Here is a 25,392-nt window from a genome sequence, read left to right as displayed (position 1 = left end):
TCAAAGTGAAATCACTACACCACTACATTACATACACTGGTTGGTGATGTTGGTATCGTTGAAGCCTATTTATCAATGCACATAATTACACGTTTCAAGCACCTATGCGTACTTTTTGCTGTGTATAATACCCGTACAAGGAATAACACGTGTTGCATAAGATTGTATGTATATAATTTATATATTTAAATAACCAATCATAATATATAATAAAGTTATAAAACTACTCGTAATGATATGGCGTCATTAATATAAACAAGTCCGTCATGCGTAACTTCAATGCATTACGGTGATCACGATAGTTCGTGAGAAGGGTGTATTCATAATGTACAAAAACAAAACCGCAAGATAACCAAGCAGCTGACGGCTGAATGAACTGTGTGAAGTTAGTGGGAGGAGTAGTAGGTTAGTTACTCCTTTTTAATTTTAAATTTATTTTTAACTTGTGGTATGTTGTAAACAAGGGGTTCCGAGTTTTTTTCTATATGCTTAGCATATTTTGGAGGGATTAAATTCTGATATGAAAAACGCATCTCCGCGGAAAGAGAAACATGAGAATATGCCATCGATGTACATACCATCAGAAGGGAGAGAGGTGAAATCTGTTTTTCAAGATCTATCTCATCAAATTAATCGGGGTCAAGCAGGAGTAAAACTGGAATCCCGAATACCAGGAGTGATATTTTGTAATAGTGAATTAACAAATACATTTCGAACACTTCGGACGAGATCATCACTGATTAATAATTCTGGTCATAACATTCAGAAAGCTTTAAATAGTGTGACGGAAAAGTCAAGAAGCCAGAGCTTGCCGAGTTGCTTAGAAGGCAAAAAGTTTTCTTGTGTATCTAGGGATGACAACAATAAAATACCTGTGTGCAGTAATGAACCCCATGAAAGTAAAGAAGTGGGTATAATTACAGTTAAAGTAGGAAGTGTAGGTAATAATGAAACTTGGTTTAGGACTTGGCCAGAAAGGGGTAGTGACAAGGTTGCTTCTCCTCATAATAATGTACCAAATGATACGTTTGATAAAGGTGATGACTGTTTAGGGTGTGAGGAAGAACGAAACCTTCATTCTGAGAATGATCATTCAAACTACGAAGATAACGCTGTAACTAATGTTGGTGATGTGTGTAAAAGTGTATTTGAGATTAATTCTTGTTGTGGGCTCACAGCAGATAAAAGCTCTAAGCTAGATACCGGTACCCATTCTCTTAAAACAGGTCAGAATTTCCCCATAAATTCTTTATTATGGAAAAGTGATTTATCATCAAACTGTGATAAAGACAATTACAGTTCAGTTGTACAGCACAGTTCCTCCATACGACCAACATGTACCTATGAGTCAACTGGTGTCAACGCTAGTAAAGCACCAATCCCTTTAACAGAACTTCTCCAAAACATTCCAATTGCCTATAGTCCAGTAACTAGACAATTACATATAATTAATCCGAGTGATACATTACAACAGCAATCTCCAGACCTAAATAAACAGAAGCGCCTCGAATGTATAGAAGAAGAAGGTGTTGGTGCTGTGAAGTGCAGTGAAGAAGATTCCTTGAGTTTTGAGTCTCCTCGCAGTACATTACAGCGCGTTTGTGTTGGTTCACTTTCCCGTACAGATGCCAGCTCATTCTCAAGCATTGTATCAAGCTTAAGTGATGCATCTCCTTCTTCTAATAATGATGATCCAGATGATCTTTCAACGACAACTACAACACATTGTAGTCCATCAGGGTCTGGTGACTCGTACTATGAGGAAATGGGTGGCACAAAGAGTAAAAAGAAGGGAATATCCGGCTTTTTTAGCAGGTGAGACTTAAGTTAATTTGTATATAAATAAATATGGCATAGCTATTATGATGTTTTATATTTATAGGCTACTTATTGGTTGTAGCTTAGATATCTTTTTAAAGGATATGCAGTGGCTGTTCGTACCTAAAATGACAGAGGATTCTCTGAACCATTGAACGCATAGGATGCACCGCCACTGAGGATATGGGAAGTCTCCTATTGACAGGATGTCATGTTATCATTTGTAAAAAAACTAGTGATAAGATAAGTAGGAATATAAACATTTACCTTATGCTGTGAGATACATAACTTACTGGATGAGGTTATACGATTAGTACATGAATCTCGAAATTTTAACGATGTTGTGGCCTAATGTTGCCGTGGATCTTCGCCTTCCAGAGGTGTGGTGGCAGGTACGTGATACTGAAGGAGGTTACTTTCAAGAAATGGAATTAATGTCAAGTGTAAATAAATAAGTTTTTGATCTTAATTAAAGTGTTGCTACTAATTTTCGAATGACCCACATATTTTCTGCCGCTTCTTTCATGTTCAGATAATTAGCCTATTTTTTAACACTCAGTTTCACAGTTATAAAAGAGAATGTTGGGTTGGCCATTACTTTGTTGAATATGAAGAGCGTCTCTCAATATTTTATTTATAAGTTAAATTTGCTGTTTCAAGTTCGACAAATAGGCCTATGTCTGAATGTAATTATTTTTTCAGAAACATTTTTCTTATTTATGGGAACTCATAAATATTGAAAACAATTTACTTCCTCTTATTGCAATATTTTAGGAGTATATTATTTTTGCTGTGATGGGTTGAGCACCAATTAATGCCATCTTCCAAGTTTTCTTCGTAATTATATTAGTCTATATTGTGTTTCTCGCTATTTAATTAACTGTAAAACTAGCCTCTTGCTTTTTATTTTCAGAGCTAGAATCAGCATTTACTTTTCAATAAAATCATCAGTTGTTTAACAATTTTTCTGTATTTTCAGTACTTTATATAAGTTATCTAGTTTTTGTTACAAGTAGCTACTTAATTTCTTAAGTTAAGTACAGTGCATCTGAGCCATCTAGATCGGGAAGTTGTTTGGATGTGTATAAGATAGGAAGTCCATATCTACAGCTAAACAAGGATGCATGTTCTTGAGTGTTAACTTAATTAAAAGTTAAGTAACATATAACACAACATTTCGTAGGTCTAGTTTTATTCACCCTACTCACAGAAAATGCTCTGTGTGATGTCCATTTTATCTTACACTTATCTCTCACCTCTTCAGGAAATTGAAATATTTTATTAGTTAGGCCTATATGAAATTTGAAAGTTTATCAGAGTTCTAAAAAATGTTTAAGTTGTGGTAAAGTCGGTTTAACAAAGCATATAACAAGGTCATTCTTGTATTTTTCACGGTATCAATGAGAAAATAGATAGTGTGTACATAGTAGTTTACTTATACTTTCAGAAATGTGTTTGTTTGGAAGTCATCTCAGGACGCCCAAAACAATAATAGCAGTGGTAGTTGTGGTAATAACAGCAGTGGTGGATCAACTCCTGGGTGGAAGCTGTTTGGGAGATTGGTGTCAAAGCCTTCAGAAAATGATATTACTTCAAATCCGGTAAATGATTAGGGAATAATTGATAGAATGAATATATATACAGTATATCACGTCATGCTTGATCCAAAGAACGTGGAGAGATTCCAACTGCCGATTGCTTTATGCTTCAAGGCTATGTGGGCCTGTATGTTACTGGTCGTTGCCACAGCTTAAGTACAGTCTGAGATGTTGGTGATAGAAGACGTGTGTGCTTATGTAGGTATTTCTTTTAAATACGTTTCAAGTGTGTGTGCTGTGCATTAAATTAGTTGTTTAGATAATAGAAATGCAAGCTGAAAAGTTTACTCTACAACAGCGAATATTTATGTATGAAACTTACGTCAAAACAGAGTCATGCCTACCAGTTTGAAGGCAATTTGTAGAGAAATTCCCCGATATTCGACCTCCAAATAAAGATGCAGTTCGATTATTATTTGTGGGGAACTCTAAAAATAGAGTCTGTAGAAATAACCCACACATCATCAATGAACTGAAAGAAAATATAAGAACAGAAATTAGAAGGATAACGAAAGAAGAACTTTTGCATGTGAATTCAAATTTCAAAAGATGTCGAGAATGTCTGAATGCTAATGGTCACCACTTTCAGCAACTACCGTAACACAGGTCAGTGAAATAAAATGATGATTGTGTGTATGCCATTAATTAATGGAACTTATATTGAGTGCAATATGCCGGAGATTACGGATCTAAAATGTTGCGTTTTACCTTGCGCTCTACAGGCTTGCTCCCACCTGCGTTCTTTGGATCAAGCTTGACGCATATGTATGTGTATATATATGCACACAGGGTTCCTATGCAGCTGGTCCCACTCCAACCTCTACCTAACAATAGTACATTATGCAACTAGCCTATAATGATAGTAATTAAGAAGCGAGTATTTCATAATTTTCATACGAGCTTCTTAATTACCATTATAGGCGAGTTTCATACGACTTTTTATGCTCGACCATATTTCTAATTTGAAATTATTCATTTTATTTGTATCTAACTGACCTTGAGCAATACCTCGTAAATTGTGAGATGTGCGCAGACGCGAAAGTATTGATTTTTTCCGAGGAACAGATGTCCACATTGACCTTGACAGCCTATAAGAACCTACAGAGTAAACTAAATATTAACTTTGATATAACATTGAAATTAAATTAGACATTGAAAAACGAGATGACAAATTGAATTTATTTGAATATTATTTACAGTTAACGCTAATTATTATAGTAACAGAACATAACCTTCTGCGACAGTATTGGATTTCCAGCCTCCGTGACTTTTCGCTAATTCTCTTTCGATTGCATATCCGAGAATAATCGATACTTGCGGTTTTATAACGGTACAAAGCTGACTTGTCATTGGCTGAACACCTGTACTTTAATGAGTAGGTGTACTTTAATGACATGCATTAAAGGACTGCTACCAAGTGTATAATTACTACATTTCGGCATGGTCGAGCATAAAATCTGTTATCGGATGGCAAGCGGTCATATGCGAGCATACGGACAATTCATGCACACTGCCCTATCCAGACTAGTATCAATCCATGCCTCACCACTTAGTTTCCTCTGGTCAACCTCTCTCACTATGGTTATTAAGTTGATGGAACATTACTACTTGGGATCAGTCTTCATAGGAACTCTCTGTATCCTAACTGATAGAATTGAAGGATTTTGATACTGAAATTCTTAGTGATTTGATGTCATATTATGAAAACGTATGTGTCTAGTGACTTTTTGCTCATTCAGGATGTGAAATATTTAAGCATTATAAATATGACACTGAGATGAAACCATTTACAGTATGTTGCTAATTTATTTATAATATTAGGAGACTGGTTGGCTGCCAGATGCAGCAATCAGTGGTGGCAAACGCTATGAGGATGTTGTTGCTAGCAGCTCTGCACTCATCTTGCACAATCGTCCATCTAATTTGCCAGCCAAATCACATGATGAAGAACAAAAACATCGACAAGAGTATCAGCAGATGGTGGAAGCTGCTCGCAAAAAAGGTATTGATATATTAGTGAGAAATATTATTTGCACAACTATCTTTATTTTTAACTTTATGAAATAATTCTTTATTTTACGTCGGTTTTAATGTAACAATAATGCAATAGAGTAAGGTGAGAATGCCAATGGAATCAAAGCACTTGAGGAATCTTGCCTAACTCCCGTTTTGTTCACAACAAATGCTCGAAATCGAACCAGGATCTTTTAGGAGTAGTTATTGGCTAACTGAGCTGTGGATGGTCTTTATAAAAGATAAACTTTGTAAAAGATAAACTTTGTAAAAGATAGTAGTACTAATGCTGGTCATCCTCTCCCCAGAAATAATTTATAATGCTTCTTTTATTTTTGCTTTCCTAGTGAGTTTTATTTTGTTATAGTAATAATATTAGTTTTATAACAATAATATTCAATGCAAGATTTGCTATTAAAAATGTCAGAACCCCTCCATACTAAATTTCACCAGCCATTAGTAGTTTTTATATATTTTGAAATTATTCCGTGTTTACAATGATCTCCCTAGCATAAATGTTGACAGATTTTTTTTCCTTCATAAATTATATGGTCCATCCGATCATTGTCTTTAAAATTTCGCTTTTTCGTGTTGAGGCCAAGCTTATTGTTCCAGTTAGCTGTACACCCACGTTTTTTCATCCTGTTAGGCTACATTGGAAATCTTTCTTCTCAGTTTGACATCTTCATATCATCACAACTGTCTTCCAATAGGCTCACTGTTTTCTTTACACTCATATTTGCTCTTATTGTTTCATTACATATTCCGTCTTCATAAAAAATTCTAGCAGAACATTTCCAGAAATGTATTTCTGTACTCAGTAATTTCTGTTGCAATTTATAATTTAGTGTTCACATTTTTTTTATCCATACAGTAGTACACTTTTATGCTATGCTTTCATCTGTGTGCTTGTTAATTTCTATTAAATGCGTTTATCCCAAGCGATTGCATACCATCTAACACTCTCTCTTGTTTCATTTAGGCTACCGTTTGTTTATTTTCATTCTGAAATTTCATTTATGGTTTATACATCACTCCTTCCACCTATTCCATTCATCCAAGCATCCTTCTCTAGAAGGGACACTGTAATTGTATGTATGTAGGCTCTTTGCTAACAGTGTGTTCCGAGGTGGTCTACATATGATGATGATGATGATGATTAATGGAGCAATGATAGAATTCTGGTAGGGGAAACAGGAGTGAAAACCTATCATCAAACACTGTCTTTGTTTATTATTATTATTATTATTATTATTATTATTATTATTATTATTTATTTATTTATTTATTTATTTGCTGTCTTTGTAAAGGTGTCTACATGCAACTGTGTTTTTATATTGCAAATTGCAACTGTCTTGACTGTACAGATAAGTAGAACCCGACTGATCCGAACTAATTGGAACCATAACCTGTTCCACTCAGAAGATTTTCAAATTTTTTAAAATCAGTACTAGAAAATAGGTACCGTATGTTCATGAGGCATTGGTGTAATATTGTCTCATCATGTAGATTCACTTGACTATGTGAGAGAAAATTGACTGATTTTGTAAAATCAAAGGACAATTGTAATGAACTGACCTCTAAATAAATCATTAAATGTCAAACTTTTTTTTTTTTTTTTTTTTTATTACTGTAATGCTTTTCTTGAAGACAGTATTGCATTGTGATCTCTTAAAAACAGAGTAAACTCATTTTTCGTTGCCAGATATTATATATTTTTCTTCTTTACTATTCTCAAGTTTAGAAATTTGAGGACTTTTCCATTTCGGTTTGTGTTTCCCGATATTTCGGATTAATGAGCTTCTACTGTAGTTTCTTTAACTTCATGCGAGACCTTATGATTAATGGTTGATATACAATATGAATATACGAATAGCAGAATTTAATTATTTTATTTTATCTTTGAAATACGGAAAGATCAAAATTAAATTTGAATACAAAACAGGCATTAAAAACCTAATCTTATAACTTAAGAAGAAGAAGAAGAAGAAGAAGAAGAAGAAGAAGAAGAAGAAGAGCCACCGGCATAGCTCTGATGGCTAAGATGCTTGCCTACTGATTTGGAGTTGCACTCGGGCGCGGATTCGATTCCCGTTTGAGCTAATTACATGGTTGGGTTTTTTTTCGAGGTTTTCCCCAATCATAAGGCAAATGTTAGGTAATCTATGGCGAACCCTCGGCCTCATCTCGCCAAAATATATCATCTCACTATCACCAAGCTCATTGACGCTAAATAACCTCGTAGTTGATACAGCGTCGTTAAATAACCAAGTAAAAAAAGAAGAAGAAAAAGGTGGTAATTATGACAGCAATAATGACGGTAGTTTTTGTTGTAGTATTGTTACTCTTTCTCACTGTAATTTTGTTATGTGTTATTTACGTATTTTACAGAGCTGAAAGAAGCAAAGCAGCGCAAAAAGCAGTTGCAGAAACAACTGAAGATAGAGGAGCAGCTTGCCAATGCTGCTCGGATCTGGAACAACGAGATTCTGCCCAAGTGGGATATAATGTAAGTAACATTTAAGTTTCAAATAACTTGTCTATCGTTGTGGATTACATTACATGGTATAATCCTTATTACATGAGACACTGTTTTCGGTTTAAAATAATTGTTCTAGTTTTTTATAAAGCTAAGTGTACTGAATTTTTTAAGTTTATTTAAATACAATACACAAAACATGCTTCCAGTTTGCATATACAGATGAAAGGTTAGGGCATATAAAGTTTTACACAAATTACTCAGGACAAATTAATATAGTAAACAAGATGTGCAATAAGTGAGCACATTGTCTCACTTTTCCATGTAACAGAGGAGATACAATATTTTTGTTTTCAGTTTATAAGCATCCTTTACACTAGCAGCTACAAAAAGAGACAACGTTTTTATAATAAAACTTAGCATTATACAGGATGGGCAGAAAAAATCTATATTTACAACGCTATTTTATTGAAATTAATTTTATCTCTTGCTCTCCATTGAATCATACAAGTTCGCCCATATATAAATTTTGTCCTTTCAAACTATGTCAGTCCATTAAACAGGCTTTTGAAAATCTTCTTAGAAATGTCACAAAAGTGAGATAACATTGGAAAAATACAATAGATTACAATTAATGTTCATATGTGATTGAAACTTACACAGGAAAACATCACGTAAAGCTCGTGACTTGTGGTGGCAAGGAATCCCTCCATCTGTGCGAGGCAAGGTTTGGAAGCTAGCAATAGGAAATGACCTGAATGTGACTCATCAGCTGTACAACATCTGCCTCACTCGTGCACAAGAGAGGCTGAAGGCAGCTGTCACAGCTCAGGCTGGAGACAATGTCGACAAGGAGGCGAGTATGGAGCTCATTCAGCTCGACATAGCGCGCACATTTCCACATCTCTGCATATTTCAGCGGGTGAGTTGATGCTTTCATTATGAATCATTAAACCTCTTTGTATCTTGGTTGGTTGTGGAATTGTCAAATGTTTATATGACTGGTTTTTTTTTAATTGGTCATTTTACGACCCTTTATCAACTGCTACAGTTATCTAGCTCTAAGTGAGATGAAGGTTATAGTGCTGGCGAAATGAGTCCAGGGTCCAGTGCCGAAAGTTATCCAGCATTTGCTCGTAATGGGTTGAGGGAAAATCCCCGGAAAAAACCTAAACCAGGTAACTTGTTCCAACCAGAATTTGAACCTGGGCCTGCTCGTTTCATGATCAGACATGTTAACTGTTACTCCACAGCAGTGGACTATATGACTCTACATGTTGTTGTTAACTAATGCCCAGCTCTTGGCAATAAAGCCATTAACTTTCTTGCTCTCCAATATAAGAGATTGATGTAGCAAAAAGTATAATAATTTTAATGTAGGCACCATATTTGTTTGTTATTATTGTTACATCACCTACATGCTAATCCAAACTGTTTGGAGGACCACACCTGCCATTGGTTAGCAGTCCATATGATCTAGCCGGAAGGGTTGTCAGACAACTCCTTCGACCACTTCGGGGACGTTTATGCATGCCATGGCAGGTCAGCATGTTGAAATGGCATTTCCTCCATTTTTAATGAAACAGTTACCGGTATACCACTGTGACTCAGTCCCCAGAGCCTCGTTTGTTAAAAACAGGTTGTATCATGGGAAGGTGAGGTTGGGAGAGGTTATGGAATGCACTTTCCTACTCCTTGAAATTCACGATTTAAATAAACTTGTTACACATTGCAAAGTAGTAATAAATGATATAACAAAAGTTATTCATATATTTAATGTTACGATTTAATCCATCATAAGTGTTTACATGTTTATCAATGAATTCGTTTAATTGTATATTGTAAAATAATTACTTATCATGTTCATTTGTTGTGTGTTTTCTTATGCAAAGTTTTGTTTTTTAGTTTTATTAAGTTGCATTACTTCAAGAAAATTTCTGAATAAATTACTCAGGACTTTTCTTGTGATATTACATGGAATTTGCTTAATATAGATTCCTGGCTTAGAGAAAGAAAACACAATTAAATGATAAATTAATTTCAAGTACGGCATGTTAAGCCATATGGAAATTGTTTATTTGAGCATCCTTCGAGTAAGAACTGCAATGCTGTTGAGATTCTATAATCATTTACCAAGTCTGAAATTTACTGTTTTATTTAATGTATAGTAAAACAAATTAACAGAACTTCTGCATACAGTTTAGCTATCTGTTTTTATGTAGTTAGAATTTTATGTATGTTTCCATGTAGACCTACTCTTTAGTTATTTTTGTGTTAACCTTCTTAGAAGTCGTCTGTTGTAGTATAAAAATTAGAGAAGTTATTGTGGCATTACTAAATACTGGCTGCATGTAAAAAGCAGTTCCCAGCTTGACATGACTGTTATAGATGACCTGAGTTTTACAATCCCACAGATCTCTGTAAATATTATGCAATTTGTTAATAATAATGACACTATGAAGTATTATAAGTTAATTTTATAACACGATATGACTGTTTAATGTCTTGTTTACATACTTACGAAATGACTATAGAATCCATTAATAGTATCAAGAGTTTAATGAGCGAGAACGAAGGTTGTTGTGTATGTTCAATGTGTGCAGGGAGGTCCCTACTATGACATGCTGCATTGCCTGCTGGGAGCATATGTCTGCTACCGTCCTGATGTGGGATATGTTCAGGGCATGTCCTTCATTGCTGCAGTCCTCATCTTAAATCTGGAAGCAGCGGATGCATTTGTCTGCTTTGCCAACCTGCTCAACAGGCCTTGCCACATGTCGTTCTTCTGTCTCAACCAAACTCTTGTTAGTATGTTTTTATGTCTTGGTGTCTCCTATCTGCATAGGCTTGTGTTCAGTGTTTTCTGACAAATTCTTATGTTTTATAAATAAGCAATGTAATACATAATTTGTACAATGTGATTCAGAAAACAGAATCAAATCTGGTTTCCAAAGAAACACTGACTTTTGAAAAGTATTCATGTATGTGTGTGTGTTCATGTTCATGTTTATGTCTGTGAAACCCTGTCTAACCAAGTACACTTCTAGTGTCATTTAATAATGATCTAATCTGCAAGTTCTTTCATTACACTTGCCGAAATTTTATATCCATATGCAATATAGGAAAAACAAGATATGTGATAATCATATCAATATATGCAACTCTGACAAAATATTGCAATTTATTATCCTATATTTGTCTTGTTATATTCATAACAAATTAAAATTTAATAATAAGCTTATTTAAGTAGTTTTGTTTCTCTCAGGGATTAAGAGAATCAGATAATGTGTATTTTTTTTTCACTTACAGATGAATGCCTATTATGCTGCATACAACGACTTCTTCCGTGAGAATCTCCCTCGTTTACATACTCACTTCACAAATTCATCCTTGAGTGCTGATCTGTATCTTCTAGACTGGCTGTACACTGTGTTTGCCAAAGCTATGCCGCTTGATGTGGCATGTCGTGTATGGGACGTTTTTCTTAGGGATGGAGAGGAGTTCCTCTTCAAAGCTGCATTGGGTAAGTGTATTCATGCATTTCTTTCAAGTTTTCTTTGGCGGAAACATTTTAAAGTTGCGATTAGACCATTGTGCACTCTTCCCAGAGGGATTAAACAGGCCACTCAGAGTAAATTATATGCATGAGTTAAATGGTTTAATCCACTTTAAATTCTAAGAGGCCAAAGAGAAGTTCTCAAGTACAGTAAACTCCCAATTATCTGGTTAATGAAGGAGAGGAAGCTGCATGGATCTTTGAAAAACAAGGGAGAGCATTAAAATCTCTCCTTAAACCCAGTGCCTTGTGGAAAAACTTGGCTTTCTTGGCACATATTGCACCAGTGACTATAATTCCTTCTAACATATAGGTTTGGAAGTAAATTCCGAAAAGACAAAGTATATGATTATGTCACGTAACCAGAACACTGTACGAAGTGCAAATACAAAAATTGGAAATTTATCCTTTCAAGAGGTGGAAAAATTCAAATATCTTGAAGCAACAGTAACAAATATAAATGACACTCTGGAGGAAATTAAATGCAGAATAAATATGGGAAATACCTGTTATTATTCGGTTGAGAAGCTTTTGTCATTCAGTCTGCTCTGAAAACAGCTGAAAGTTAGAATTTATAAAACAATTAGCCTATATTACTGGTTGGACTCTCACTTTGAGAAACAGAGGTCAAAGGTGTTTGAGAATAAGGTGCTTAGGAAAATGTTTGGGGCTAAGAGGGATGAAGTTACAGGAGAATGGAGAAAATTACACAACACAGAACTGCACGCATTGTATTCTTCATCTGACATAATTAGGAACATTAAATCTAGATGTTTGAGATGGGCAGGACATGTAGCACATATGGGCGAATCCAGGAATGCATATAGAGTGTTAGTTGGAGGCTGGAGGGAAGACCTTTGGAGAGGCTGAGACGTAGATGAGAGGATAATAGAAAATATTAAAATGTATTTGAGGGAGGTGGGATATGATGGTAGAGACTGGATTGATCTTGTTCAGGATAGAGACAAGTTTTTGCAGTTTTAAGGGTCGCCATTGTTATCACAGTTCTGTACATGTTCTTTTAGCTGTGTGTGTTCCCCCCCCCCCCCCCCGTTGTTGGTAACTCTATAGCATCTATTAGATGTTTTATGGTTGTGCTAACAGATTGAGTTACTTGTCAACAATGTGACGCTGAAACGTGTGTTCAGGTTACTGCCCAGCGACAGTCCTGATGTATTTTATATTTTGATGATTGGTTAATTAATATTAACCCAGCACACTCACAATCATACAATTTTCCAGACTCTAGACACCCAGGTAATTTTTCTTCAAGAAAAATTCACCGGAAGCCTAGCCCGGGAATCGAACCCGGAACCTTCAGATCTGCAAGCCAGCATGCTGACCATGTTTTTCCTGTTGTGGACAGATTGTAACTGTATTCCATAGTCTATGAGCTCAGTAGCCGATTTTCCTTTCTCGAATTTCTCAGTCACTTCTAATTTTTGTTTTATTGTTAGAACTATTTTCTTCCATTTTTCAGCCCTCTCGTCCTCAGTTAAAGGTGTAGATTACTACTGTAGCACTTGGGCATAAATGGCCCATTGTGCACTCCATAAACTGGAAATCAACCCAGAAAACTGCAATGTGTTAAACCAGCTTTGCGATACTACATGGTTTAATTTCTTGAAATTCCTTGGGAGACAACATATGTTTCCCGAGATAATGATGCCTGATTTGGCTTAGACTGGGCAATTCAGCAAAATGTAGGTGATGACTCAGCTTCTGTCCCACATTTCTTACAAGTTGGATTACCACTAAGGCCCAATATGTGTGATTATTCAGATGGTCGTGATCAGTCAAAAGTCCTGTTACCCATCTTAAAATCCTTCTTTCTAAAGCCAGAAATTGTTTAGTTGAGTTAGGTTTTGGTCCTCCAGTAAGGAGTTTAGCCTGTCTCATGGCTGGTGTAGATCTCCAGGCTTCTAGTAATCCATTCATCAGGTTCTCATTTAGAGCCTCTTTGATTATGCAGTTAGAGAGGGTTCCTGGCCATAGCATTGGATAGAAACATTCATTCATAATGTTCTGCCTAAGAGTAGATTCTCCAGTTTTTCCTATTTTCTGCCTTCCTCTAAGTCTCTACATATAATCATATATCTTAATGTTATCTACCATCTGATGTCATCTTCTGCACCGAACTCTTCTTCCATTCACAGTTCCTTCCAGTGCATCCTCAGAAGGCAGCTTCTTCTCAACCAGTGACCCAGCCAATTTCTTTTCCTCTTCCTGATCAGTTTCAGCATCATTCTTTCTTCACGCACTGTTTCCAACACAGCTTCGTTTCTTATTGTATCTGTCCATTTCACACACTCCATCCTTCTCCATATCCACAGTTGCTTCTCTTCATGTCGTCGTAATATCCATGTTTCTACCCCATCCAATACCATACTCCACACAAAGCACTTCACTAGTCTCTTCCTTAGTTCTTTTTCCAGAGGTCCGCAGAAGATGCTCAGACAACGTGAATTAACCACATACAACTACAATTATTTAGATTGTCATATTGCTGCTATCGGCTACTTCCGACCTCCTGATAACAATTGATATACCATTTGATTAGAGAAAAAAGATGTACTAATAACCTGTAAACCAAATAATCCGCACAAGAATAATCGGGAATGAATATTACAGCCAATTCAGAGCATTGAAACAGAATCTGAAAGAAGGTTCACTCTTCCTTCCAACATAAACTTATACATGGGACCAGTGATATCTTTCAAGAACATGAAAATAAAATATGGACTTGGTAATATTAGCTATCTTTTAATAAAAATTTCCTGCGGTCCCATTTTGGTTACTTCATTTAAAGATAAACAAAATTTTCATAAATTTTAAGGGTCTTTTTCTCGATTCGTTTTCAGTACTTGATATCACAGATAAAGTTTGACGCAGACCAAATTTTATTGTTACAGGCGTTCTTCACCTTCACCAAGATGTACTGCTGCGTATGGATTTCATTCATGGAGCACAGTTCCTTACAAAACTTCCAGATGACCTTGTAGCTGATCAGCTATTCAGGTCTATAGAAGCAATTCACATGAATGTGGGGAAACAGAAATTTGGTGAAGTTTTGGCACAACACATCGACAGATGTCAGCAAGAATCAAGTTGAAATGTAGGCTCGTATTGCTGCATTCGAAGCAGTAACACGGGAAATGAAGTACAAAATTGATGCCAGTGGAAATGTATTTGTATTGTGTTATCAATTTTATGACTGTATAGCAAATGTTTTATGTGAGAGCTTTGTTTTTATATATACATATATATATATATATATTATATATACATACATACATACAATTATATACATAATTTTGTTTTAATTCTTTAATAGTTCCATCCTCTGTCTCAGTGCTCAATGCTATAACATTGTACACAGATGTGTAACGAATGCCAGGAGAGTTCTGATGGTTTAATATAGCAGTTTTTTATATATGGAATTTCCGTCCAATATACATTGTATTTAGGTTGAAAGTTATTAAATGCACAATTTGGCTCATTATTTTATTCTGATAAATTTCGTTGCCTTAGTTTCAATTCTACAGGGTTGAGCAGATAAAACCGGCCTATCTCATCTCATTTGATTTGAAACAAACTTTTTTCAAAGAAATAGAATAAAACGAAAAATGATAGTGTCCTGTACTAATCTTCATACTAGATGTCGAAAGTGCCCTCTGCCAACATCTAGACACTTCTGTGCACGTCTTAACAGGTTCATATAAACTCATGCCAGTTCCTCACGGGTGATAGTGTGGATGCTATTCCTGATGTTATCTTTCAGTTCATCAATAGTATAGGGGTTCTGCTCGTACACTTTATCCTTCAAGTACACCCATAAGTAAAAGTCACGTCGACAAATCTGGTGACCACAGTGGCCACAAGCCTTTGCTCACAGTCCACTCTTCAGCGAACATCTGAAGATTGGTTTGTGGTGTGCTATGACTGTGAAATGCATTATCAGTCCAATATTCTTCGGCACCACAGTCAACACGGATGTATATTTGACTTTGGATGAATTTTATCCCCAACTAACAAAAGAGGAGCGTAATTACTACTTCTTTCAACAAGATTGGAGCAATATCTCTCACATCTGAGAGGTCACTTATGTGTATTCATCAGATGTTCATTGAAGAGCTGCCTGTAAGCAAAGGCTCGTGGCCTCAGCAGTCACCAGATTTGTCGACATGTGACTTTTCTTTATGGGGATACTTGAAGGGGAAAGTGTACGAGCAGAATCCCCATACTATTTATGAAAAAAAGGATAACATCAGGAATAGCATCTGTACTATCACCCGTGAGGAATTGGCACGTGTCTATATGAACCTGTTAAGTCGTGCACAGAAGTGTCTAGATGTTGGTGGAGGGCACTTTCAACATATATTATGAAGGTTAGTACAGGACACATTCATTTATTCATTTTATTCCATTTCTTTGAAAACATTTGTTTCAAATCAAATGAGACAGGCTAGTTTTATCTGTCCAACTCTGTGCAATAATAAACCAAACAAGCATTTCTTGTTGTTTGCTGCAGTTCTTGTTTCCATTTTTTTTTCCAAGACCTAACAATCAATGAAGAGGGATGCTTCAGTGCTATATATCGTACACTTACAAAGACGAAGGTTTACATAGCTTTAAATGTAAAAGGTACAATTTATATCATACTACTAAAATAATTTTATGTAAAGAGTGCAGTAATCATTACGGATGTCCAGATGCCATTTCCCATAAAGTAAATGTTCATCTTTGTTGGTTGCTTTTCTTAAATGTAATAGTATGTTCATTTTCATAAAAAATGATTGGAAGACCACGTGAAAGAGTGCAACTAATTTTTGTATTCCACATTACTGTTTTTGTTGCGATTTTGTGGTAGGTTTCCCACCATTTGAAAAAAGCGCACAAGTGATTCAAACAGGATTGCCATGTTTTTCCGAGCTAAATTAAGAAATTATCACGATTTTATTATTTTCGTTGCCTCTGTGTATTTTTCAGAAATATTCTAATCTGGAAATAACTGTGGGAATAAATTTCTAGTCTACAGAATTATAACTACCCGATTATACTGAACTGAATAGTACACAAATGAAGCTTCGGCAGCTATCATCTTTTCTTGCTCTATACTACTCTGAGAGGTAAAATAACAGTTTATTTTCTTCTGCGTTTTCGAAGCTGACTGTAGTATTTTATTGAACTTTTATGTTTTGTAGTGTTGACTTGCTTCTTAATGTAATTTTCGCCTCTGTGAGAAACACTAAGATGTGAAGGGCAAACAGTATAGTTAGCACTATAATCGTCTTTTCCTTCTATTAATCACGAATAGGTTTTAACCATACTTACTTACAAATGGTTTTTACGGAACCCGCATGTTCATTGCCGCCTTCACATAAGCCCACCATCGGTTCCTATCTTGTACAAAATTAATCCAGTCTCTGTCATATTCCACCTCCCTCAAATCCATTTTGATATCCTCCCATCTATGTGTCGGTCTCCCCAAAGGTCTTTTTAGGTTTTAACCATTCACTATTAAATTTACTTAGCAACTTTTTTTCTTTTTGGAACCGGTATTGCAGTAGTTTCCCTCTCTAACGAATTCATGTTCAAATAGTTCACTAAATAAAACTCATGTCTGTCACTAGTATAAAATACTGTTTCAAAACAGCTATCTTTTTTTAACAGTGGACGCATTTAAAATACACACTGTTTACTAACTGTGAGAGCAGTGACTAATAGTATTGCAATAGATTAACCAACACTGCAATAAAACTCGGGGAAGTATCATCTTGCAAGTAGCATTGCCTTATTAGCATCAGCTGATTTACCTCTTTTACATTGTTCACATTTGAGTCAATGTATAAATCAAAATATTGGAGAATTGAAAATACAAGTGAATTTCTTTAAATAGACTCTATAATATCTGTAAAGTCGGGATCTTTACCAATTCTGACTGGCTTTAATCGGGAGTCCACCAAGGAAATAGGGAGAATCCTGCCTAAATTGGGATACCTGACAACCCTGGATTCAAAGTAGTATATGCTGTTCAGTCAACTGTCCGAAGACAGGTCTGAACCTCACAAGTGATAACAACAAGGTACCACTCATGAGGCAACCAAGCTAGAAGATAATGAGGTAGAATGGCTAGTTCCTTTCCCCCACCATTGCATACATCGCTGACTAGCTACATATTACACCAATCAGACTTCAGCAGTAGTACATATACAAGATAAAATTGCGAATAAACATTTATGTCTTCATGCAAAGAATATACAATTATGTAATTCGCGAATGAACCTTGACATGTCTTTTAAAATTAATACCTTCAAACTTGCTGAATACTTCGCTAATACTATTTTATATTGCGTTATAAAGAATACTGGAAAAGTACCAAAGTAAAGGATTTTGAAATTCGAATAAGAGATTTTCAAAATACAGTTTTCCATATTCAGTAACTTTTGTGAGAGTAAATTACTTCTTTACGCATTAATTATAATATTGCAATTACTTTTTTCTGTTTCTAAAACGTAAACTTTACATTATCCCTTTCTTAAGGTCATTTCCGAGTGTACATGCAGATAACATATTTTTTGGCATTACATAATGCAGTTTTTAAATCTAAAATGTAATTCACAACTGAAGCAGTTTGTATTTTGTGGTTAAATTACGGTATGTGGCTCAGTTTGTAACTGATGAATTTGTCTGGATTAACATTGTGCTAAATTCTGCCTCCAATAGCAATTTCAGCAGTTTTTTTGAATGAATATTCAAACTTTTTTTTCTTCTTCCCTGATGTAACCTGTCACTCCTAAACTGGACTTGTAAGAATGAAGGATCTCCTCTCTCTCCTGTAAAAGTCCCCTATTAAATTAATGCAATAAGTTTCCTTTCACTCTATTTAAGTCTTGGAAAATTTGTAAGTATTGAAATATGAGACTTTAGAGCTAAATCGAGTATTTTATTTTTCTGAGAATTAGAGATGGGTCCTCGATATGTTATTCGTTATTGATAGCATTCTACAATACTGGGTGTTCATTTCAAAGTGTGTCATGACGTCACTGTTGTGAGTCAGCGATTTGAAGTGAGTTTTAAGCTTTTATGTCAGAGAAGATGCCTATTAATTAAGGCGTTCTATCTAAACTTGAGAACATGTATAGTATAACTTGAACGTCGTAGCAACAGATGGCGGACTGTACGGTCTGTGTGCTACCAAAACCTCTTTTGAACTGTGTTTTGCGCGGGCAAGTCGTACGCAGGGTATTTGTTATCATCCGTTGTATACCGCAACATTCCACAACACTAATGAAATGCTCCGTGTCCATGTTGACCATCCAAGTTAATGTCAACAAATACATAAGTAATCGTCTTAACCCTCTTGCCATATCCCGAGGGTAAGAAAAAAACTCACCTCAGTACGTGTTTCCAAACAGTTCACATTCCTGCCACTACCGGCGTTACCGCATGTATCGGTACGTACTTTCAGAGTCCGTGGATAGAGTCTGTGGGTATCCACGGACTGTGCGTATTTCAGAATGAACGCCGTACTTGCTAGGCAACTTCTCTCGCATTTAGGTAATACGCCTCTGCGGAAGTTCAGGAAGATTGAATTCTCTAGGCTCATCGGCTAGCCACATGACGGCATACAGCGAGCCATGACACACTTTGAATTGAACACGCAGTATTAAAAGTTGTTTGGAAAATTAGGAAACTTTATTCTTTGTCACTTGTTCTGTGTTTTCCAGAAATGAGGTGTGTTCAGACATAAAAAAAGTAACATAATAATAATTTATGCTACAAGAGTGTAAAATAGGATTTTATTCACGAGTGGAATATTTAGCTTGCAAATTAAATTAAATTTAAAGTTTACATAGAGACAAATTCTACAGGTAATTCATGTGGCATCACTAAAAAGCATGTAACGACTTGTAATTTTGGAATCTGTTGCAGTTTTTTTAAGACATGCCAAACTTTTCTTAAGTGACAAAATTTTGAACACAGGTCTAAAAGAATGTTTGTAAATTAAATCTCCAATACCCATTACAGTGACTCATACAATATATTCTTAATTTAGTTCTCTAAAAACATGGTGCATCCTGTAAAAACAGTTGTATCTCTCTGCACAACGTTTTGTTAGCCACTATGTAACACAGCAGCACCTGATTGTTTGGCTGTATTCGAGGATGATAAGATTTTCATTATGCAACTTGATAAACAATTCCAAACTAACAATCCCATACAATGTTCTGTTACACATCCCAGGTTTCTTTATTCGCCTTAAAAACCAAAGGATCTGCAAGACAGATAAGAGTGGATGGAATGCTTCATTTGAACGGAACTGGAAAGAAATACGAAAAGGGCTGTACTATTTTAGAGTAAGACATGTTATAGTGACAGTAACAAAGTTATTTGTTTGTACATACCGACTTCCATTATAAGAAAATAAACTTCATTTGTTAAGTCTATTTTTTCTTATTACAAACCTATCTCCAATGAACACCATCATCAGCTAAAGCATGGCATACTAGATTGCTATGTTATTTGCTTCACAGAAGCTACATGTTTGTTACAACCTTCTAAAACATACAATTAGAGGTTTACATCCAGTGAAACAGGTTAATTGCGAATGATGCAGATTTAATGGATGTCTGGATTCCAAGACCAAATACGTACCATAATTGAGATTTTAATCCTTTCCTTAGTTTTTGCAGGCAAACACGTCTGTGAATCAGCAAAACAATTCACAAATACCCCCTTATAAACCATTTATATTCCCAAATTCAAAATCACATGCCATTACTTACTTACTGGCTTTTAAGGAACCCGGAGGTTCATTGCCGCCCTCACATAAGCCCACCATTAGTCCCTATCCTGAGCAAGATTAATCCAGTCTCTACCATCATATCCCACCTCCCTCAGATCCATTTTAATATTATCTTCCCACCTACGTCTCGGCCTCCCCAAAGGTCTTTTTCCCTCCGGCCTCCCAACTAACACTCTATATGCATTTCTGGATTCGCCCATACGTGCTATATGTCCTGCCCATCTTAAATGTCTGGATTTTATGTTCCTAATTATGTCAGGTGAAGAATACAATCACATGCTATTACTTCTATGAAAATTAATACTACAGAATAGAAAAAAGTTAAGAACTCCAAATTTGCATTACAAAGCTATATACTTTTTTTTATTCAGTGGTGGGTACTTTGCATCATCCACCCGAGCATAACCATCTAGGAGCAATGCTGCTGAAGCTGTACTTCTTTTTCAACAAATGTGTTCCTTTTAATGCACCATGGGAAGCAAATCACTGCATGATGATGATTACTGGAGCGATGGTGGAATGCCAAGAGAGGAAACTGGAGCACCCTTCGAAACCTACCACTGACCACTGTCTTTGTCCATCACAAGTAATACACTTGAGCCCAAGTTACCAGAGTGGAAAGCTGATGTTCTAGCTCAGTGGTCAGCAAAGATTACATCATATAAAATTCAGCTCGGAAGGTAGGAGGAGATGGTATAAGAGAAGGCAGGGAACACTCACTATTGCAAGTTTTTGGTGTGCAGTGACAGACCACAGTATAAAGTATCTTCTTTATACTTTGAACAGACAGTGAACATACCCAAACTGCCTAACTTTGAATGAAAAAGTGATGGCTAAGGGGAGGGAGATAATGCCTTATCCCTCCACCCAGTTTGTGTATTAAGGGGTTGACTCGCAAGTCAAGAAATGCTCACCATGCTCTAGCCATTTGGCTAATGGTGCACCTCACAAAGTGCTATATCGAAACTGTTCTTGAGCTATGATACCACACATCTTCCCAACAGAGTAGGACCCATGTTAGGTTATGCTAGGTGTCGGTTCGAATTCCACTTGGGCTGATCAACTGATGGATTTCTTTTCCCAAGGTTTTTAAGCAGTATAGCGAATGTCAGGTAATCCTCTGTCAAATTCACACAATTATCTCGCCAAAATATCAACCATATTGTTATTACCAATTTCAATGATACCAGATAATCGTCCAGTAGATGAACCATAAATACAGTGGTAACTGATTAAAAGTCATGGCAGCTACAGCAGTTAGTACAAAAATTAAAGCTTTAAGAAGTATTGGATAATCATTATATCTGAAGACTTATCACTTGAAACCACATATTTTAGAGTTTATAAATAACAGACTTCACAAATGTTTCGGCAGTTTTTAAAGTGAGGATGGTAATCTGAAGAGTTAAGTAGAGAAGATTACACACTTTATAACTAGAGGTCTTAGTTTTTGCAAACCATGGATTGGCGAAATACGGTTTTTCAGTTGATAAAAACAAAAATTGTATGTTTCAAGACTATCCAAGTCAAAATATCTTAAGTTTAAACTCGCGAAATTTCTTTTAGCACGAATTTATTCGAAATGAGTGTTTTCCAAGAGAAATGTTTATTTTATTTTTACGAAATTTTAAATTTAAGTGCCCAAAATTATATTTATTGGAAATCACATAACTATGTGAGTAAATTAATGCATTGGTGAAGCTAAGTTCCCTGCCTAATATACTGTTAGCAGGCATAACAGTGAATGTAGTTAGCGTATTTTGAGTGACTATTTTTAAATAAAACCATTTTAATTTCATTTTCACTATTGTATCTTTTAGTTTTTGAACTCCTAATGTCTGTCTAATAACTTCATTTCCGATTTTGTCCCTTCTTGTTTTCTTTTCTATGCTTCTTAAAAATTTCATTTCTCCTGCCTGGATTCTATAATGGTTCAGATCTCAGCACCATATGTAGCTATAGACATGTAATAACGTTTATACATCATAATTTTTATTTCTTTTGACACCTGCTTCCTAAATAATCTACTTCCTCAGCTTCGTTTAAAATGTAATTTCCAATCTTAATGTAACGACTATCAGACTGTCCTCTTCCAATCCTCATCACTAAACACCTCTCAAGATTTAATGTAAGCCATATTTTTCTAATTCTCTCTGCCACTCTTTCAGCTTTTTTTTTATATAATTTCTATTAATTTTCTTCCCATATTAATATATCATCTGCAAATGTCAAAATGTTTAGATTTTCAACAGTGTCTTTATTTTTAATAATTTTTAGAATTTCATCTAATGCAACATTAAACAAAAATGGATAGAGTACACTTCCTTGTCAAACTCCTTTTGACGTTTCAAACAAAATGGGAATAATATTAAACACATAGGGCCGTATTCATAGACATTCTTAGCGCGGGCTACCGGTGGATGATCAGCGAACTAATATTTTTCTTATTCAGAAACCAGTGTTAGCAATGTGATATGATATGAATCCTGTACAAGTAATCACTCGATAGCCGGGGCTAATTTAACACGCTCGTAGCACGGGCTAGCGAAATGTCTATACATAGCACCCATAGAATTTTACAGATACATACACACAACTTAATCACTGAGTGATTTATTTTTTTCTGTAAATGAACAATGGTATTTTTTAATTATCGATTATTTCTCTATTTTTTCCGTCTTTTTTAGTTCTTGTGTAAGTATGCTGCAACAAATACTATGTTATTTAGTGCTGATGAAATTGGTAATAGTGAGACAGTATTTAGAGAGACGAAGTCAAGGAATCGCCATAGATTACCTGACATTTGCTTTATAGTTGGGAAAAACTTGGGGAAAAAGCCAACCAGGTAATCATCTGAAACAGGGATTGAACACACACCCGAATACAGCTCATTATTTATTTTAGAATTAAATGAAATGTGTGTTATGCCAAAATATAATTGAAGAGTGGACGGAGAAAAGGGTATTAGTGCCAAAAAATTAACATTAACTAGTACTTGTATCATCCTTCATGGACTCAGCTGACAGAGTTGCATCATTTACTAAGCTTTGTACCAACGTGTATTCAAATTCTTGCACTTCTGTCTCATGACACTGCATAGGCATGAGCCCTAAAATCACTTTCCAAGGAAAAAGTGTAAATTTAATTTTTTGGCACTTATACCCTTTTCCCCGTCCACTCTTCAATTATTACTTTCTGCCAGATATATACATTTTTAACGTTTAAGGGTATTTCCTCACAGTCTTCTGGGAATGTGGTAACAGCAACACTCATTTCTATGAAGAAATGACACATCAGTTACTATTTTTATTTTATTAACTGCAGGTTATAAGGAACCAAATGTATTCGTTACTAGCAGTGAATTAACAAGAATTATATACATAGATAGTCAAAAGAAAGAACTTCGTTTTTGATATTTAACATAAAAACCTAGAATGACACACTTTGTAAATTGGATGATAACATCTCGCCTCTTTTTTTCATTTTTATTCTAAAAATGAATAATACTGTTAGGTAGGTAATGTAAGCAACAGTTCATAATTTAATATATAAAGCAATCTGTTACCAAAGCTTCATTTTTTGTAAGCATGTAAAATTGCTGTCTTTGGTAGCCCTAGTATTCCTAATTTAGTATCACTCATACTAAAAGTTCAGTACCATTTGAAATAAACATGTTAAGCCAGCTAAAATTATAGATTTACAGCGAAGTTAAATTTCCTGTGAAATGTAAAACTGACATCTGAAATTCATATGATCTTAAATAAGAAACGTATGATCACAAATGGTAGATACTTAATAATTACATTTCTGTAAATAACACTGTATGTCATATACCACTAATTTACTCGAACTTTTATAATGAACATACTTCTTTTTTTTTTTCCGGAGATTAAATTACACCTTTACAATTATAAGAAACTTGTTTGAAAATGAGAGTCTGTTTAAGGAAAGAAAAAACTGATCTATTAATGCAAGAGCTTGCTAGTGCTGCATTTCATTAACAAGAAGTTTCAGATATAGAAAAATGAATATTATCTACCTACATCAGCATATATTATGTATTTGTATTTACTTTGTCAGTTGTAGAACTTCAAAGAAGCTCTTCATAGAGTATCATCGATGATTATCATTTCTATATTCCCATTTAAACACTGCAGTTGCAAGCAGGTTTTTAATGATATATATATAAAAAATAAATAGCACAAATCATTAGTTAACATTACACGTCTTTCTTCTTTTATGACAAGATTCAGTACATATATAATACAACCTTTTTATATACAGTTAGATATATTCATTACATTTCAGCTATGTGAAATTCAATCACATGAAAAGGCACCGAAAAGAGGAATTCAAATGAAACTCTCCAACATTACAGGCAGTTAATGAAATCTTGAACTAATGGTATTTAGTGTATGGGTCATATACTCGTATAAATTATCATCCCCTACATAAAGGAGCTGTTATGTAGGCTGAGTGTGGCCTTGTATATCCTGCTACATCAGTGTTCTTTTCTATATTCACCTATTTTCAATTTCAGATTTCATTTGTACACTAGTTACATTCTGCTCTCTGTCAGAAGACTGGAATGTCAAATAGGATTCCATAACAGTCAACTGATGGCAATATACAGATAGTTTGTGCTTCGTAGAAAGCATGTACTTCAACTTTTAATGAATTATGTTACAAGTTATTCATAGGAGAATTATTGTTATATTTCAAAGGAAAACCCAGTCAAGTCCTATGCATTATTCTTTTTTGCTTGAAAAAGTGCTGATTTCTATCTTTCAGTCTTGAAGTATTTACACCATTCATAATCTAAATTATGATATGCCAATGTATTTAGAGCACAAGTTATTCTTATGCAGTACGACATTTCTGGCTTGTGATTTGGATTTTTCCAGATGATGACTGGCCTGAAAGTCAAAACAAATATGTCAATCAAATTGTATCTCAAGATAATATGTCCCAGAACAAATATCCGAGTTTAACTATCTTAGAAAGGAACTGGCCACCCTACCTCATTATCTCTTGGCCTAGTTGCCTCATGAGTGTCTTATTGGTGTTACTTATGAGGTTCAAACCTGTCTTAAGACAGTTGACTAAATAATAATAATAA

At 35.1% G+C, this 25,392-nt stretch overlaps 2 protein-coding genes across 8 annotated transcripts in view; one reads left to right on the top strand and one right to left on the bottom strand.

The window, feature by feature from the left end:
* The first annotated feature begins 65 nt into the window (after positions 1 to 65).
* Positions 66 to 19,914, top strand: LOC138696739 (TBC1 domain family member 14-like). 3 transcript variants are annotated; one of them, XM_069822088.1, is made up of 8 exons: positions 70 to 1,815; positions 3,266 to 3,419; positions 5,238 to 5,418; positions 7,821 to 7,938; positions 8,572 to 8,830; positions 10,512 to 10,712; positions 11,218 to 11,431; positions 14,377 to 19,914. In XM_069822088.1, exons 1-8 carry the CDS (start codon positions 521 to 523, stop codon positions 14,574 to 14,576), a joined length of 2,622 nt encoding a protein of 873 aa, XP_069678189.1. In that variant the 5' UTR covers positions 70 to 520; the 3' UTR covers positions 14,577 to 19,914. The 3 variants fall into 3 exon arrangements, with proteins under 3 accessions (XP_069678190.1, XP_069678189.1, XP_069678191.1); XM_069822090.1 differs by lacking the exon at positions 70 to 1,815 and adding an exon at positions 2,077 to 2,210; XM_069822089.1 differs by lacking the exon at positions 10,512 to 10,712 and having other exon boundaries at positions 66 to 1,815.
* Positions 19,915 to 23,155: 3,241 nt separating this feature from the next.
* The window catches only part of Sec15 (exocyst complex component Sec15), a 34,427-nt gene continuing 32,190 nt past the window's right edge, over positions 23,156 to 25,392 (bottom strand). For all 5 annotated transcript variants that reach the window (XM_069822096.1, XM_069822094.1, XM_069822091.1 and 2 more), the window contains one exon: positions 23,156 to 25,189. The gene's annotated coding sequence lies outside the window, so the exon portion shown is untranslated. The remainder of the gene's footprint in view (positions 25,190 to 25,392) is intronic.

The sequence above is a fragment of the Periplaneta americana genome, chromosome 3 (assembly GCF_040183065.1).
Source record: "Periplaneta americana isolate PAMFEO1 chromosome 3, P.americana_PAMFEO1_priV1, whole genome shotgun sequence".
NCBI classification, from domain to species: Eukaryota; Metazoa; Arthropoda; class Insecta; order Blattodea; family Blattidae; genus Periplaneta; species Periplaneta americana.
This window is presented reverse-complemented; position numbering and strand designations above follow the sequence as displayed.

Excerpts from the sequence above, each read along its gene's own strand:
- LOC138696739 (XM_069822088.1), top strand. The coding sequence starts at position 521 with ATGAAAAACGCATCTCCGCGGAAAGAGAAACATGAGAATATGCCATCG. Across the intron at positions 10,713-11,217 it reads TCTGTCTCAACCAAACTCTT|ATGAATGCCTATTATGCTGC; the intron begins GTTAGTATGTTT and ends TTTCACTTACAG. Across the intron at positions 11,432-14,376 it reads CCTCTTCAAAGCTGCATTGG|GCGTTCTTCACCTTCACCAA; the intron begins GTAAGTGTATTC and ends TTATTGTTACAG.